Here is a 13,165-nt window from a genome sequence, read left to right as displayed (position 1 = left end):
AGAGAGAGAGGAGCAGAAGATCTGAAGTGGGCTCTGCACTGACAGCAGTGAGCCCTATGGGGGGACCGAGGTGGGGGGGGGGCCTCAAATTCATGAACCGTGAGCCAAAGTTGGACACTCAAGTGACTGAGCCACACAGGCTCCCCTAGTCTAGAGGTTTTTAAAAAAATTTTTTTTTCAACGTTTTTTATTTATTTTTGGGACAGAGAGAGACAGAGCATGAACGGGGGAGGGGCAGAGAGAGAGGGAGACACAGAATCGGAAACAGGCTCCAGGCTCCGAGCCATCAGCCCAGAGCCTGACGCGGGGCTCGAACTCACGGACCGCGAGATCGTGACCTGGCTGAAGTCGGACGCTTAACCGACTGCGCCACCCAGGCACCCCTAGAGGTTTTTAAATTTAGTGTACATACAAATAGAAATTACCTGAAAAGTCTTTAAAAATGTAGATATGGTGGTATCCTACTTCGCCCTAAGGGAGTGGGTTCAGCAAGTCTGAGTGAAGCACAGAAATTAGTATTTTAAAGAAGTTTCCCAGGTAATTCTGATGGATTCATTCAGAGACCCATTCTTTGAGGAATACTGCTTTAGACATTAATGTAAAGTTTGTCCTTATCTTCAGGATGGTCATTGAATCTTTTGAAGGTAGAATAAAGAGGGAACTTTGACTTATTCAAAACAGCCAGGTGTTACTTCTTTTAAATGTCCAAATACACAGGAGTAGGCAAGAATAATAACAAAGATAATGCTGAAAAATGATGATACTCCTTATTGAGTGACCATTATGTGTTAGGTACAATGTCAGTTGCTTTTTTAGTCTTCTTCACATTAGTTCTTCAGGGCATGTTTTCATTTTATAGATAGGGCTCAGAGAGGTTGAATAACTCATCAGAGCATAACAGTTAATAATGATAGGTGAGAATTGAAAGTAGTTCTGTTGGATTTTAAAGTGCTTAGTTCTTCATGAGGCCATGCTCTTTCTGGTACCTTCATTGTGTGTCAACTTTAGGTTTAAGGCTATGTGTGATCAGGCTTTGTCATACTTGTAATTGTTGCTTTCCTGCACTGTGCTTCTGACAAAAAGAGGGAGGGACGCAGGTTAGGGAAGGAATATAAACGTTCCTACAAGTCCATTGTGTGCTAGTGAGACACTAATATCCACTTAGATGCCTTTCTAAAATAAGTGTCTGGGTGAATTTGAGTAGAACGAAGCTTGATGTGAAGTTGAATTTATTTGTTTTCATTGGAGATTTTGCAGAATCTGTTGCTCATAGATGGCAATATGTTTTCCTTTATAGGTTCTCCAACATCATCTATTTCAACTTTAATTCAGACAGCCTTACTCATTGTGCAGTGCCTACAGCGAGGGCTGAGTTTAGACACAGCCTTTTCTGAAGTATGCTGGGAAGCATATGTCCGCTCCCAGCATTCACCAGCAAACCAAAAGGTACTGTGAAATGTTGCAAATAGCTTTCTAAGTTATAACACTCTTATGTTATTTAGGTGGAGGAAATTCTATTGATGATAACTTTAATGAACTGAGAGTGGACTGCTTTAGTTACTTTCTAGTAGAGATCTGGTATCCCAAGTAATTTTCTGGTAAATAGGTTAAATACAATATTTACTTCTTGGAAACTTAGCTATCATTAGAAAAAGTGGAATTTACCCTGTAATGTTGAAAATTGAAGGATGTGTATGTTACAATATGACAACAACTACCGGGGCCTGGAAAACTATTATTACTCTGCTAGTTTTTGGTATTAGCACTTACATGTTGTTGCTTGTATACCACGTGTTTTTATCTCCTACCAGCTTGTGCAGTCTTTACTGGAGAAACATATTTTTTCTCTACGAGCCCATGAAACCTGGGGTAACTCCATCCTTGCCATGGGCCTGTGGCCAGATTCTCTGCCCTCAGCAATCTTTGCTACAGAAGATTCTCACCTCTCTAGAGTCCGAAGTGATGGACAAGTCTTAGTATATTGCCTTAACAGGATGAGCATGAAAACCAGCAGCTGGGCCAGGTTAGTGGAGCCTTGAGGTTGTATCTCTCTGGCATCTTGGCTTTTTTTTTTTTTTTTTTTTAAATGATAATGGTCATGACAAAGCATGTCTGACCAGAATGTTGTGTGGTCATTTATCACCCAGCTGTCATAGTTTCCTTGTTCGTTGCAATATTCCTTCCTATTTATTACTCACTTCATAATGTTTTACTTGTCCTCCTTTGAAGGGGACTTAATCTTTTCCCCATTACCTCTTTGATCCATTGTTTGCAAAGTTATTTACCTAGTTCTTTGAAATATAAAATGTAAGTTGATTCTAGTACTGACTTTGCCTTGCTGTTCTAATTAATTTCAGGATTCAGCCTCTTACCTTACCAGACTTGGAGAAAATTATGCAGTCCTCTAACCCTGAGAGCTTGAAATTCAGTTCAATCGAAGTGGCTACTTACTGGATTGATGAACCAGATGTTCTGGCCATGGCTGTTAAATTGCTTATAGAAAGAGCAACCAATCAAGATTGGGTGCTCAGAGTTAAATGGCTTTATCATTTAGCCAAGAATATACCACAGGGGCTTGGTGAGTCAAAAAGCTTACTTTGTATATGTAATAAGTGAATATATTTACCCCTACCCTATTTTTGTGCCTCAGCAGCTGTGTTATTCTGTGAGGACACTGTTAAAATTATATCTGGAAGATCTCCTAGCAAGAAATTTGTGACCTGGTATTTCTGTTTGTATAACTGTTAAAAAATTAAGGAACATATCTGCTCTTAGATGTGTCCTAAGAGAAACTTTGCTCCCATGTAATTCATTTCAGTATCTTTCCACCTATCAAATCCAAAAAGAAAATGTACTATATTATGTTACTATTTATTTTTTGAACATGCTTCTGTACTATTGCTGCACAACATTACTGTCTGGGAAAGGTTGCTTTTGGTCAATTCATTTCCCCTAAAAGTGCATAAGAGACTTGTGTTTTCATTCCAGTGCTCTAATTTTTCATGCTTAATTTCTTTGTACTTCTTTCATTTTAAGAGGAAAAATCCAACAGTAACAACATTGCATTGGTTGCAAAGTACAGAGCATGGAATTTGTTGATACAGCTTGTTGCCTAAAGTAACTGAGTTTATATGAACCTTTCTATCCATGAGAAATTAGCCAGAAGATGTGTATATTGTATGGTATATGTGATCTGTCTACAAATGTATAGAGAATTTATAAATTCTTATCTGCATTGTCCTATATGAGAGCTACTAGCCACAGATGGCTACTAAAATGTAAATATGAGTTAATTAAAATGAAATAAAATCTAAAATCCGGTCCTTTGGGGTGCCTGGGTGGCTCATTCGGTTAAGCATCTGACTTCAGCTCAGGTCATGATCTCTGTTCATGGGTTTGAGCCCCATGTCAGGCTCTATGTTGACAACTCAGAGCCTGGAGCCTGCTTCAGATTCTATGTCTCCCTCTCTCTGCCCCTCCCCTGCTCATGCTCTTTCTTTCTCAAAAATAAATAAACATTAAAAAAAAATTTTTTTAATCCAGTCCTTAGTTGTACTGACCACATTTCAAGTGCTTACTAACGTGTGACTAGTGGCTACTCTGATAGTGCAACTATAGGATGTTTCTTTCCATCATCGCAAAAAGTTTACCTGGACAGCCCTACTTTAGATATTAACATTTGCTTCTCCTTCCTCCACAGAATCAATACAGATTCATTTGGAAGCCAGTGCTGCATCACTTAGGAATTTTTACTCAAATTCTCTCTCAGCTGGGGTCAGTAATGTCATCAAAATATTACAACCAAATATAACAGGTACTGCACGAGATTTGATTTTGAGTTCTCAGCATAGTTTAGGAAATTGCTCCATTGAGTTCATGGAAAAAGACCTGACGGAACTACCACTGTGATAACAGTAATATTTAGAAGACTCAAAGTATCCAGATGCAAATTCCTCTTCTTTGTTAGAAACTATCCATTGTATCCTTTAGTCTTTGAAAGAGGATGATGATATACAAGCATAGAAGGTAGAACACAGGAGTGGAAGACTGGTCTCTGGTCCCAACTCAGCCACAACTGGCTTGTTCATTTGGGACCCATCATTCATACTCATTGCCTGTGTTTGAAAAATATGGGAATTAGGGGCACCTGGGTGGCTCAGTCAGTTAAGCATCCGACTCTTGGTTTCAGTTCAGGTCATGATCTTGAAGTTCGTGGGTTCAAGACCAGCATCGGGCTCTGCGCTGACAGTGCAGGGGCCTGCTTGGGATTCTCTCTCCCTCTCTCTGCCCCTGCTGCACGCGTGTGCATGTCTTTCTCTCTCTTAAAAAGAATAAGGAAATTAGGGACGTTTTGACAGAACCAGGCTTTTAATTTCCCACCCCATCTTCATTTGATTCTGACCAAAACATACCATTGCCATTTGGTTTAGAAGAAAATATGATGCTTTTGTGCTAAACCAATGACCTTATCTACGCTAAAGGTTAACAAGGTAAATGTTGGGAAGAAAACAAACAGGGAAACTACCGTAGTGGTCATGTTGTGGCTGAACTAAATCATGGCTTCCCAAGTATGTGGGATTTTTGGTTATTGGGAACACAGTTCCAGAGTAGAATAGCAGGTTCCCTTTTCAGCAGATATCATTTGCCCATTATTGGAACATACTAGGTATGCCTTTGTCTTCCTTTTCAAATGTGTAGCTCTGGATTGTGTAGTCTTCCTGGACTTTGGAACATGTGCTCCCTCTTTCATGTACTTTGCTGTTCACAGTAGGCATTTGTTAGTCTACCGTATGGTGGATACCGTTAAACCTTGTGCTCCACTGACCTACCTAGCCATCTTCAACGTAATGTTACCGTTGTTTTGTCTTACCTCCCTTCCCTGGGTTCTCACAACCTCTGGAAAGGGGCAGATCTGAGCACTGCTGCTTTACAAAAGAAGTGTCAAGTTTAAGCCAAAGAAGTGTGAGGTAGCAGCAAACACCATATTCTGTTATTGTAAAGAAATGGTTTTTGGCTTTTAAGCGAAATAATCTTGAGTTGTTTTTCTTACTGAAAGCAAACAATGAGAAATATATTCATTCATTTTTCCACCATGTAAGTTAGTTTTTTTGCGGTTAATGAGCACAGATTGGGTGATTAAGCTCATGGATTCTTTTCTGACCCACTGTGGGACCTGAGCAGGTGAATGTATTGGTCATAATGTTTATGTTGTAACAGGAACTACCTTCGTCCTAAAGCAGAATGAATTTTCAGGATTAGTAGAAATTTTGCATTTAGAAAGGAAATAGTGTAGAAGCAGTTGAACCTTACTTTTCTAGTATTATGGGCTGAAACCAACATTTTCCTGTTCTTTGTCTTCCCCATCAGGACTCAATGTGATCAAATTAGGACCAAGAAAAATCTTCAACTGAAATTTGCTAGGCAAGGAGTTTAATTCCAAAATTTCGTTTTTTGTTTCTTAAACCAGATGAATTTGTGATCCCTTTGGACCCCCGGTGGAATATACAGGCTTTGGACATCATTAGAAATTCGATGGACTTTGACCCACAAACCGATCAGCCTGAGCAGCTCTTTGCCCTTTTAGAGTCTGTTGCAAACAAGTAGGTGAAGCCTGCTATTCTGGGTACTGTTTGCCTCACTGTACACCATAGCTTCACAAATCATGCCTTTTCTAAACTCTGTCACATCATGCTCCGTGCTCAGTGAAGTAATTCTGACTCTGATGTCAAAATGCCTATAAATTTTGCAAGTTCTTAATAATTTAACAAGATGCTTTAAGAGGTACTAGCTTAACTTTAATGTTGTGTTTATGTTACAAATAATCCTTTATCATAGGGTAGTTATGTTTCTATTGTTTTCTGTTCATGATTCTTGGCAGCTCCTCCCATTTTCACGTGCTCATTTTCTCGTAGGTCCTATCCTCAGTGTTGTGTCCACATCATTTTCCATCCTCAAATGCTGCAGAGATATGTAGCCCCTGCATGCTTACACACACACTCAACATATAAATTTACTTAATTGTGATATAAGCCGGTCTTTTCTCACATTTAATGTAATGGCCAGAGTATTTTTTTTAATTAAATAATTTATTTTTTATTTACATCCAAGTTAGTGCAACAATGATTTCAGGAGTAGATTCCTTAATGCCCCTTACCCATTTAGCCCATCCCCCCTCCCACAACCCCTCCAGCAGCCCTCTGTTTGTTCTCAAGAGTCAGAGTATTTTTTTAATTAGCCATCAGTGTTAATGTAATAGGTTTTTAAAAATAATTTTATGATGAGGTATAATGTGCATTACAGTAAAGTACACTGTTATTAATAATGAGCATATTTGGTTTTGATGAATTTTCACAAAGTGAACTCATGCGTGTGATGTGAACTAGCACCTCAAAGGCCCCCTTGTCTCCCCTCCCCTTGTTCCTTCCCTGGTAACTTCTAACACCAGAGATTAATTTTATGATGGCCACTTTTAAGAGTTCACAGTGCAGTTTGTCAGATCATGGCAGAGCAAGAGTGAGGCCTGGCAGTCTTCCTAGGTGGAGCTTTTCCAGGCCATCTGTCTTCTGCCCCGTGCTACCACCAACTCAGTTGTCATCACTACACCTCCATGTCTCTAGTCCAGAATTTTCAGGGGCTGGAGAGGAATGGCAGGTTGAAGGAGATTGATGTTCTCAAGATTTCAGCAGGTAGAGGATGTGATTGCAAAGTAGTATTCACCAATAACCAATACTATTTATTATGTTATTAAATCTCATTTCAGGACAATCATATATCTTGACCGGGAAAAACGGATATTTACTGAAGCAAATTTGGTTTCTGTTGGTGGCAAAAAGTTAAGAAATAGTGTTTTGAGAATGTCCTTTGAATTCCATAAAGGTGAGAGGTTTCCCTTTTGTATTCTTGAGTTAATGCATCTGATCACATAATGTCTCTAAAGTGAAGAGACCTTGAGCAGCTGCTGCCATTTCACTAATTTCCTTTTGATTTGCTGGACTGATTTTAAACACATCCCCTTATTCAGTAGTAACACCTAACTGCTTTTTACATGTCTTTGATTTCATTTACTTTTTATAGCAACCTTATGTGGTGTAGGTCCCATGCTGTGAAAGAGAAAAGGGAGGCACAGAGATGCTCAAGGTCACATCTCTAGCAAGTAACAGAGCTAGAGTTTGAAATCTAGATGTTGGCTCAAAAAGTTCATGCTGCTAAGTATTTGGTTATAGGTTCTTTCTTCATCCTTTATTTTTTTTAATTGAAAAGATAGAAGTCTGCCTTTGAAGCCGTTATTGTTAATAGTACATTGATTTGTATCTTCTCACCTGTCTGTGCTCTTCATCCATTCACACATATATACACATCTTGTTTTATATTTAAAGAAGTACTTGTATAAAATATGCATTAATGCTCTATAATTTCCATTTTTCAGTAAGAGGTTATAAACATCTATAGGTGTACATACCTGATCAGTTATGCTTAATATGATAATGGTAGGCTAAGAATTTGCTTTCAATTGTGACCTTTCAAAATTGACCATACTGGAGATGCAGTTAAGTTCATATTACTGTTGAGTTTGAAAATATCTAGAGATGAATTTAAATCTGATGGAATGTTCTTATTTATGTCAACTCTAAGATCCAGAGAGCTATCACAGCCTGCCCCATGAAATTGTGGTCAATCTTGCTGCTTTTTTTGAACTTGGTGATGCACTAATCCTGCTCTGGGTACAGTCCTCCCAGGGGATGGTGTCTGATGTCAGTGTCATGGAGGTGAGGAAATGTATCTATATTAATTTTTGTGCCAAGACAAATGTTTAAGACTCTTAAGGGTGAGATAAACTACAATGTTGTTATATGTCCAATATTATTTGAGAAATTTAGTTCTTAACAGTTTTAAATATATATATACATATTTTAAAGCTTAATGAGTATACAACTGACCTATCATGAAGAGCATATATTTGAAGTGTACAATTTTATGTTTTGACATGTACACACCTTGGAAGCCATTACCACGATAATGAACATATACAATATCCTTGAGCCTTTCTTCATATTCTTTTGTATTTCCTTCTTCTCCCTTGCTCCCACCCTAAATTTGTTCTCCCTATTTAAGAGTCTCCCCAAAAAACTTTCTTAATAGATACCTTTAAGAAAATGAAAACACTGGGAGAAACTTGAAAATTGGGCTGTATTTTGTTTGTATGTAAATTACATAAAAGTATAATTCTAGATTATAGATACCATAAATTATACAAGCAAACTAATAACACCACCCAACTTTTTAAATGAGCGAGATAATTTGAATAGATACTTCTCAGAAGATACATGAATGCCCAGTAAGAACTTCAAAAATTCCAACATCATTAGTTATCAAAGAAATGTAAGTGAGGTGCCATGCACCAAAATGGCTAAAGTTAAAATCACTAACAGTAGCAAGTATTGGCAAGGAAACAGAACAACTGGAATTCGCCTGTGCTGCTGGTTGGAATGCAGCTGCTTTATAAGAAAAGTTGGCAGTTTTTTAATAAAACTATATGTACACTTACCATGTGACTCAATAATTCCATTTTCCCTAAGGAAATAGTTCTGAACTTTAAGTACTTGGGGGGAGAATCTTTGTCTTCTCTGACTGCTTTAATGTCCCTAAAAATATTTCAACTGAATGCTACACCTTTCATGGGTGTGTTGAATATTGATTAACAATTGAAATCTGTGTCTTACTGAGAGGTTTGTGTGAGCGTGGTTTGCTCTGTTTTTAGATCTTGGATTCCCTGCGGTGGCGGGACCGGTTTTGGACCATAGCTGACACAGTAAAAGTGGATGCCTCAGGCCTGGCCCTGCTCGCCCTTCATTGGCACTGGGTTTTAAAACATCTGGTCCGTCAGATCCCTCAACTCCTAATGAACCATGAAGACAAGTAAGACTCCTATTTGGAGTAATAACTCAATATCTACAGTACTGATGATGATAAAGAGAAGAGGGTTTGGAATTGAAACTTTCTTCTTGCTTTATTTTGGCTTATTCCCATGGCCTTTTGGTGAATGGAAATCAAATACAAAATGTTAAATGATGTCTCTTACTATCCAGCACTTCCCCCTTTTCTTACATCCCTCTGCGCCTTTTCCCTTCTTTACAGATACTACAAAGAGGTTCAGACTGTCTCAGAACATATTCAGAATTGCTTGGGGAGCCCAACTGGCGGCTTCACTGGTGTAAAGAAGTTGCAAAAGTTCCTGGGACGGCCATTTCCTTTTAAGGTACAACTTGGAAACATGTAGCAAACACAAAGATTTGAGCTCTTATGCTCAAATCTGGAGTTCTGTAATATGGGAACTGCCATTCATCTAGACTCATAAATGTTTGCTGAATACTCTTAATTGATTTGTTAAGTGTTAACATTTTTGTTTATTCTTGAGAGTATTAAGTCTGGATAGAGTTTTAATTTGATTACTGTAAAATCTCCTGAGAGCAACAATAGACAAACCTTATGTTTTCTAGAAGAATTGTGGAAATATTTAAAATTTTTTGAGACATGAATAGGCTGCTAAAATCTGCATTTCTCCTCTGTAATAGATTCTGCTGGGTTTTGTTGTTTCAGAACAAGCTGGTGGTAGAGTGTTTTTCTCAATTGAAAGTACTTAACAAAGCACTTGCCATGAGGGAGTGGATGCCTGCCCTTGGGGAAAGCGGATGGTGGGAAGACGTTAATCGTCTCCAAGTGGTTGCTTCTAAATGGACTTTAAAGAAAAGTCTCTTGCAGGCGTGGGGGCTGGTCCTCAGAGCTAATATTCTGGAAGATGTCAACCCAGGTAATCTGCTTTAGAGTTATCCTGCTAACAGTTGCTCTAAAAGTATCTGCTGCTCTGCAGCCAAAAAATTTTAAGTTTTTCACATAGATTTTCTTTTTTTCTGTTTCTTTTTTCTTTTCCTTTTTTTTTTTGTGTACTATAACTGTCGTTAAATAAGCGTCAGGCATAGAACTGAACTTTATATATACTGTTTAATTCTGTCATTAGAATTGTGCAGGTAATAATAATATCATTTCACAGGTATAAAACTCAAGCTCAGGCTAAGCTCACAGGTACGTAACTAGTGGTTGGGAATCTGAGCCTATACTACTGACCATTATTCTGTAATATCACTTGTGTCTTTTTGTCCAGATGAGCTGAAGGATCTTGTGAATGCTCACTGTTTAGAACTAAAAGCCAAAGGAATTTCACTTGGTTTTCTGGAGAAAAAGCACAATGAAGCTTCCTCCCTGTTCCAACCAGACTTTACCTCCTTAATCCAACTCACCAGGAGTGTTCAGTTGTGGCCTGCAATGGAGTACCTGGCTCTGCTTTGGCAGTACAAAGTGACAGCTGATTTTATGACACAAGCTTGCCTAAGAAGGTAAGCCATTTTCCTCAGGGGAGATTTTTTTGTTGTTGTTAGGTTATTCTACGTATGCTACGTGTGAAACAAAGCATAGACTTGTCTTAAAGGGGAATGGTCTTACTGAAACAGAGAGAAGTCAGTTGCCACTTTGGAAAGCTGTAACTTCTTGAAGATTCTTTGCCTGTTTTGACTCCACCTCTATAAGTTACTAGGTATTTTTCCAGCAGAATTGCTTCTTTGTGTTTCAGTAAATGCACTGTAAGTTTTGTGTGTTCCATCTTCCCATACATAACAGATTTTTAGCAGTTTATTGATAGCCTATAGTGCATCCTCTCTTTCTCTTTATTTTTGGAACAGGTCCAGCAAAAATCAGCAACCCCAGACAGATCAGGAGAGAAGTCCTCACATCCTATTTTGTCTTAAGCACACACCAATTGCTCCACAAGAGCTTCAAGCCTTTTGGTACTTACTGCACCATCAGAAGGTAAAAACCAAAACCAAAAAGGGAAATAAGCCTTCTTTATACTATAAGCCAATTAGACTTTCTGTGGCAGACTGGTTGCAGAATGGTTTATTTATTTAATTTTGCAATCCCGGGGTGCCTGAGTGGCTAAGTGTCTGACTTCGGCTCAGGTCAGGTGATGATCTCGCAGTTCGTGGGTTCAAGCCCTGCGTCGGGCTCTGTGCTGACAGCTTGGAGCCTGGAGCCTGCTTTGGATTCTGTGTCTCCTCTCTCTGTTCCTCCCCTGCTCACGCTGTGTCTCTCTCTCAAAAATAAGTAAAGATTAAAAAAAAAAATGTTTAAAAAATAAATAAATTAAATAAAATAAAAATTTTGCAATCCCATGTTGTAAACTCTAGTCTTATCTTAATTAACTTTCAAAAGGGAAAATTTTGAATGTCATTTGCAGTAATTACCTGGGTATTTCTCACCTCTTATCACAGAATCATTCTATTTGGTTTCCAGTTAAATGAGGCTAAAATATTTATTTTTTATTGTTTATGTAAAAATATATCATGAGAGTGTTTTACTCTCTCCTCCAAGAATAGCTATTGAATATGAATGGTGGCAAACTATAGTCAACTTCATTACTTAATGTTTATTTTGAGAGAGAGACAGAAAGAGCGGGATAGGGGCAGAGAGGGAGGTAGAGAGAGAATCCCAAGCAGGCTTCGCACTGTCAGTGCTTGAGGTGGGTTCATTGAAAGCTTGAACCCACGAACTGTGAGATCATTACCTGAGCCGAAGTCAAGAGTCAGATGCTCAACCGACTGAGCCACCCAAGTACCGTTCATTACTTAATATTCTAATGATGTTTTATTCATTTATCTGTTTTGCTGGTACATTATAATTGTTTGATTCACTTGTATTTTCTCATTTACCTTCTAAAGGCAGATCTCCGTTTTATAAAATTATAAACAGGATAAATGACTTAACCAAGATGACCGGGTGGCAGAAAATCAGCAACATTAGAATTAATATCTTTAAACCCATGTTAATTTTAGATAAGTCTTCTAAAAGAGAGACCTCATAACTTGATTTATGGATTTTTCTCAAATATGCTCTTATCTATTTATCTCTAGGTGTCTACTGAAGAAATTATTTCCTTGTGGTCTGACTTATTTAATTCCACATTTATGTCTTTCTGGAGCAGTACTGTTACTACAAATCCAGAGTACTGGCTAATGTGGAGCCCTCTGCCTGGTGTACAGCAGAGGGAGATGCCCAAGTCCCTTTTGGACTCCACATTGAAGGTTTGTTGGCATAAAGTCATAAAAATACTTGATAGTGGAAAAAATTTCTTGATCTAGCAACAAACATTTATTCCTAGGACAGAGCAGTGACTAAATAAGTGATGGCAATATTTTGTTTTCAGCAGGAAGTTAAGAAGTATACCTTCAAAAGAAAGATTCTGTCTTAAATCATTTGGGAAATTCTGAATTAAAGTAAAAAAAAAAAAAGCTTCCTTTAAAAGGTCTTCATTTTCTTCTCTAATTAAAATACCATTTTTCCTAGTTACAAAATATTTTAACAGTATAGAAATGTGTATGTATGTGTGTATACGTATGTATATATGCAGTTGACCCTTACTTAACACCAGGTTTGAACTGCATGGGATTACTTACACGTGGACTTTTTTCCGATAAATATGTATTTTATATTGTGACTAAAAAGTAAGGTAGAAGTTGCCAAATGACTAGATGCAAAAGGAAGATGGAGGAAGGATGCAGGAAGGCTGTAACAACAGGGCTATCACCTGATTCTGGCACTCCTTATCCCACTACCTATGGTATTGAACTGAGAGAGGTGTGAAGGAGCCAGGCAGGGCAGAGGTGGGGGGTTGGCAGGGCCAGTCACTGGCCAGAGTTGGCCCAGGACCACAGAATGAGAACCTGCCTCCCTCCTGGGATAAGGAATTCAGGAAAACATCAGGGCAGGATTCTTGGTGGCAGAGGGGACTGCAGGGTGGGTGCTGTCTGTGGTTCTTTGCCTTTCTCTGGACTATACTTGGAAGGAGATTCTGCACTCTTGGGTAGAGAAGCAAGTAGTGAACGTCACTCTAGGATCCAACTTTGCTAACTTTGGGTGAGGATGAGAAGACCTGTGGTGTCTTGTTCTACTGTAATGTACATGGTTAAGTTTGGGGGAGTTAACTGTTAAATACATGGATTTTTTATTGTATGGGAGGGAGTTAGTACCCCTAACCCCTGCGTTGTTCAAGGGTCAGCGCTCATGTGTGCTCTCACTTTCTCTGTCTCCCTCTTCTCCCTCCCTCACCCTCTCCCTC

At 38.6% G+C, this 13,165-nt stretch overlaps 1 protein-coding gene across 1 annotated transcript in view; it reads left to right on the top strand.

Moving 5' to 3' along the window:
- Window positions 1-13,165, top strand: part of MDN1 (midasin AAA ATPase 1) — a 173,180-nt gene that overhangs the window by 106,534 nt on the left and 53,481 nt on the right. The window contains exons 47-59 of the mRNA XM_042986808.1: window positions 1,298-1,446; window positions 1,812-2,023; window positions 2,358-2,578; window positions 3,701-3,814; window positions 5,468-5,600; window positions 6,761-6,876; window positions 7,633-7,766; window positions 8,759-8,916; window positions 9,136-9,256; window positions 9,598-9,808; window positions 10,160-10,391; window positions 10,734-10,860; window positions 11,961-12,131. Coding sequence (XP_042842742.1) covers window positions 1,298-1,446; window positions 1,812-2,023; window positions 2,358-2,578; window positions 3,701-3,814; window positions 5,468-5,600; window positions 6,761-6,876; window positions 7,633-7,766; window positions 8,759-8,916; window positions 9,136-9,256; window positions 9,598-9,808; window positions 10,160-10,391; window positions 10,734-10,860; window positions 11,961-12,131 — 2,099 coding nt within the window. The remainder of the gene's footprint in view (window positions 1-1,297; window positions 1,447-1,811; window positions 2,024-2,357; window positions 2,579-3,700; window positions 3,815-5,467; window positions 5,601-6,760; window positions 6,877-7,632; window positions 7,767-8,758; window positions 8,917-9,135; window positions 9,257-9,597; window positions 9,809-10,159; window positions 10,392-10,733; window positions 10,861-11,960; window positions 12,132-13,165) is intronic.

This window comes from Panthera tigris, chromosome B2, assembly GCF_018350195.1.
Source record: "Panthera tigris isolate Pti1 chromosome B2, P.tigris_Pti1_mat1.1, whole genome shotgun sequence".
Classification (NCBI taxonomy): Eukaryota; Metazoa; Chordata; class Mammalia; order Carnivora; family Felidae; genus Panthera; species Panthera tigris.
The sequence above is the reverse complement of the archived record's forward strand: the minus strand, read 5'-3'. Positions and strand labels throughout refer to the sequence as shown.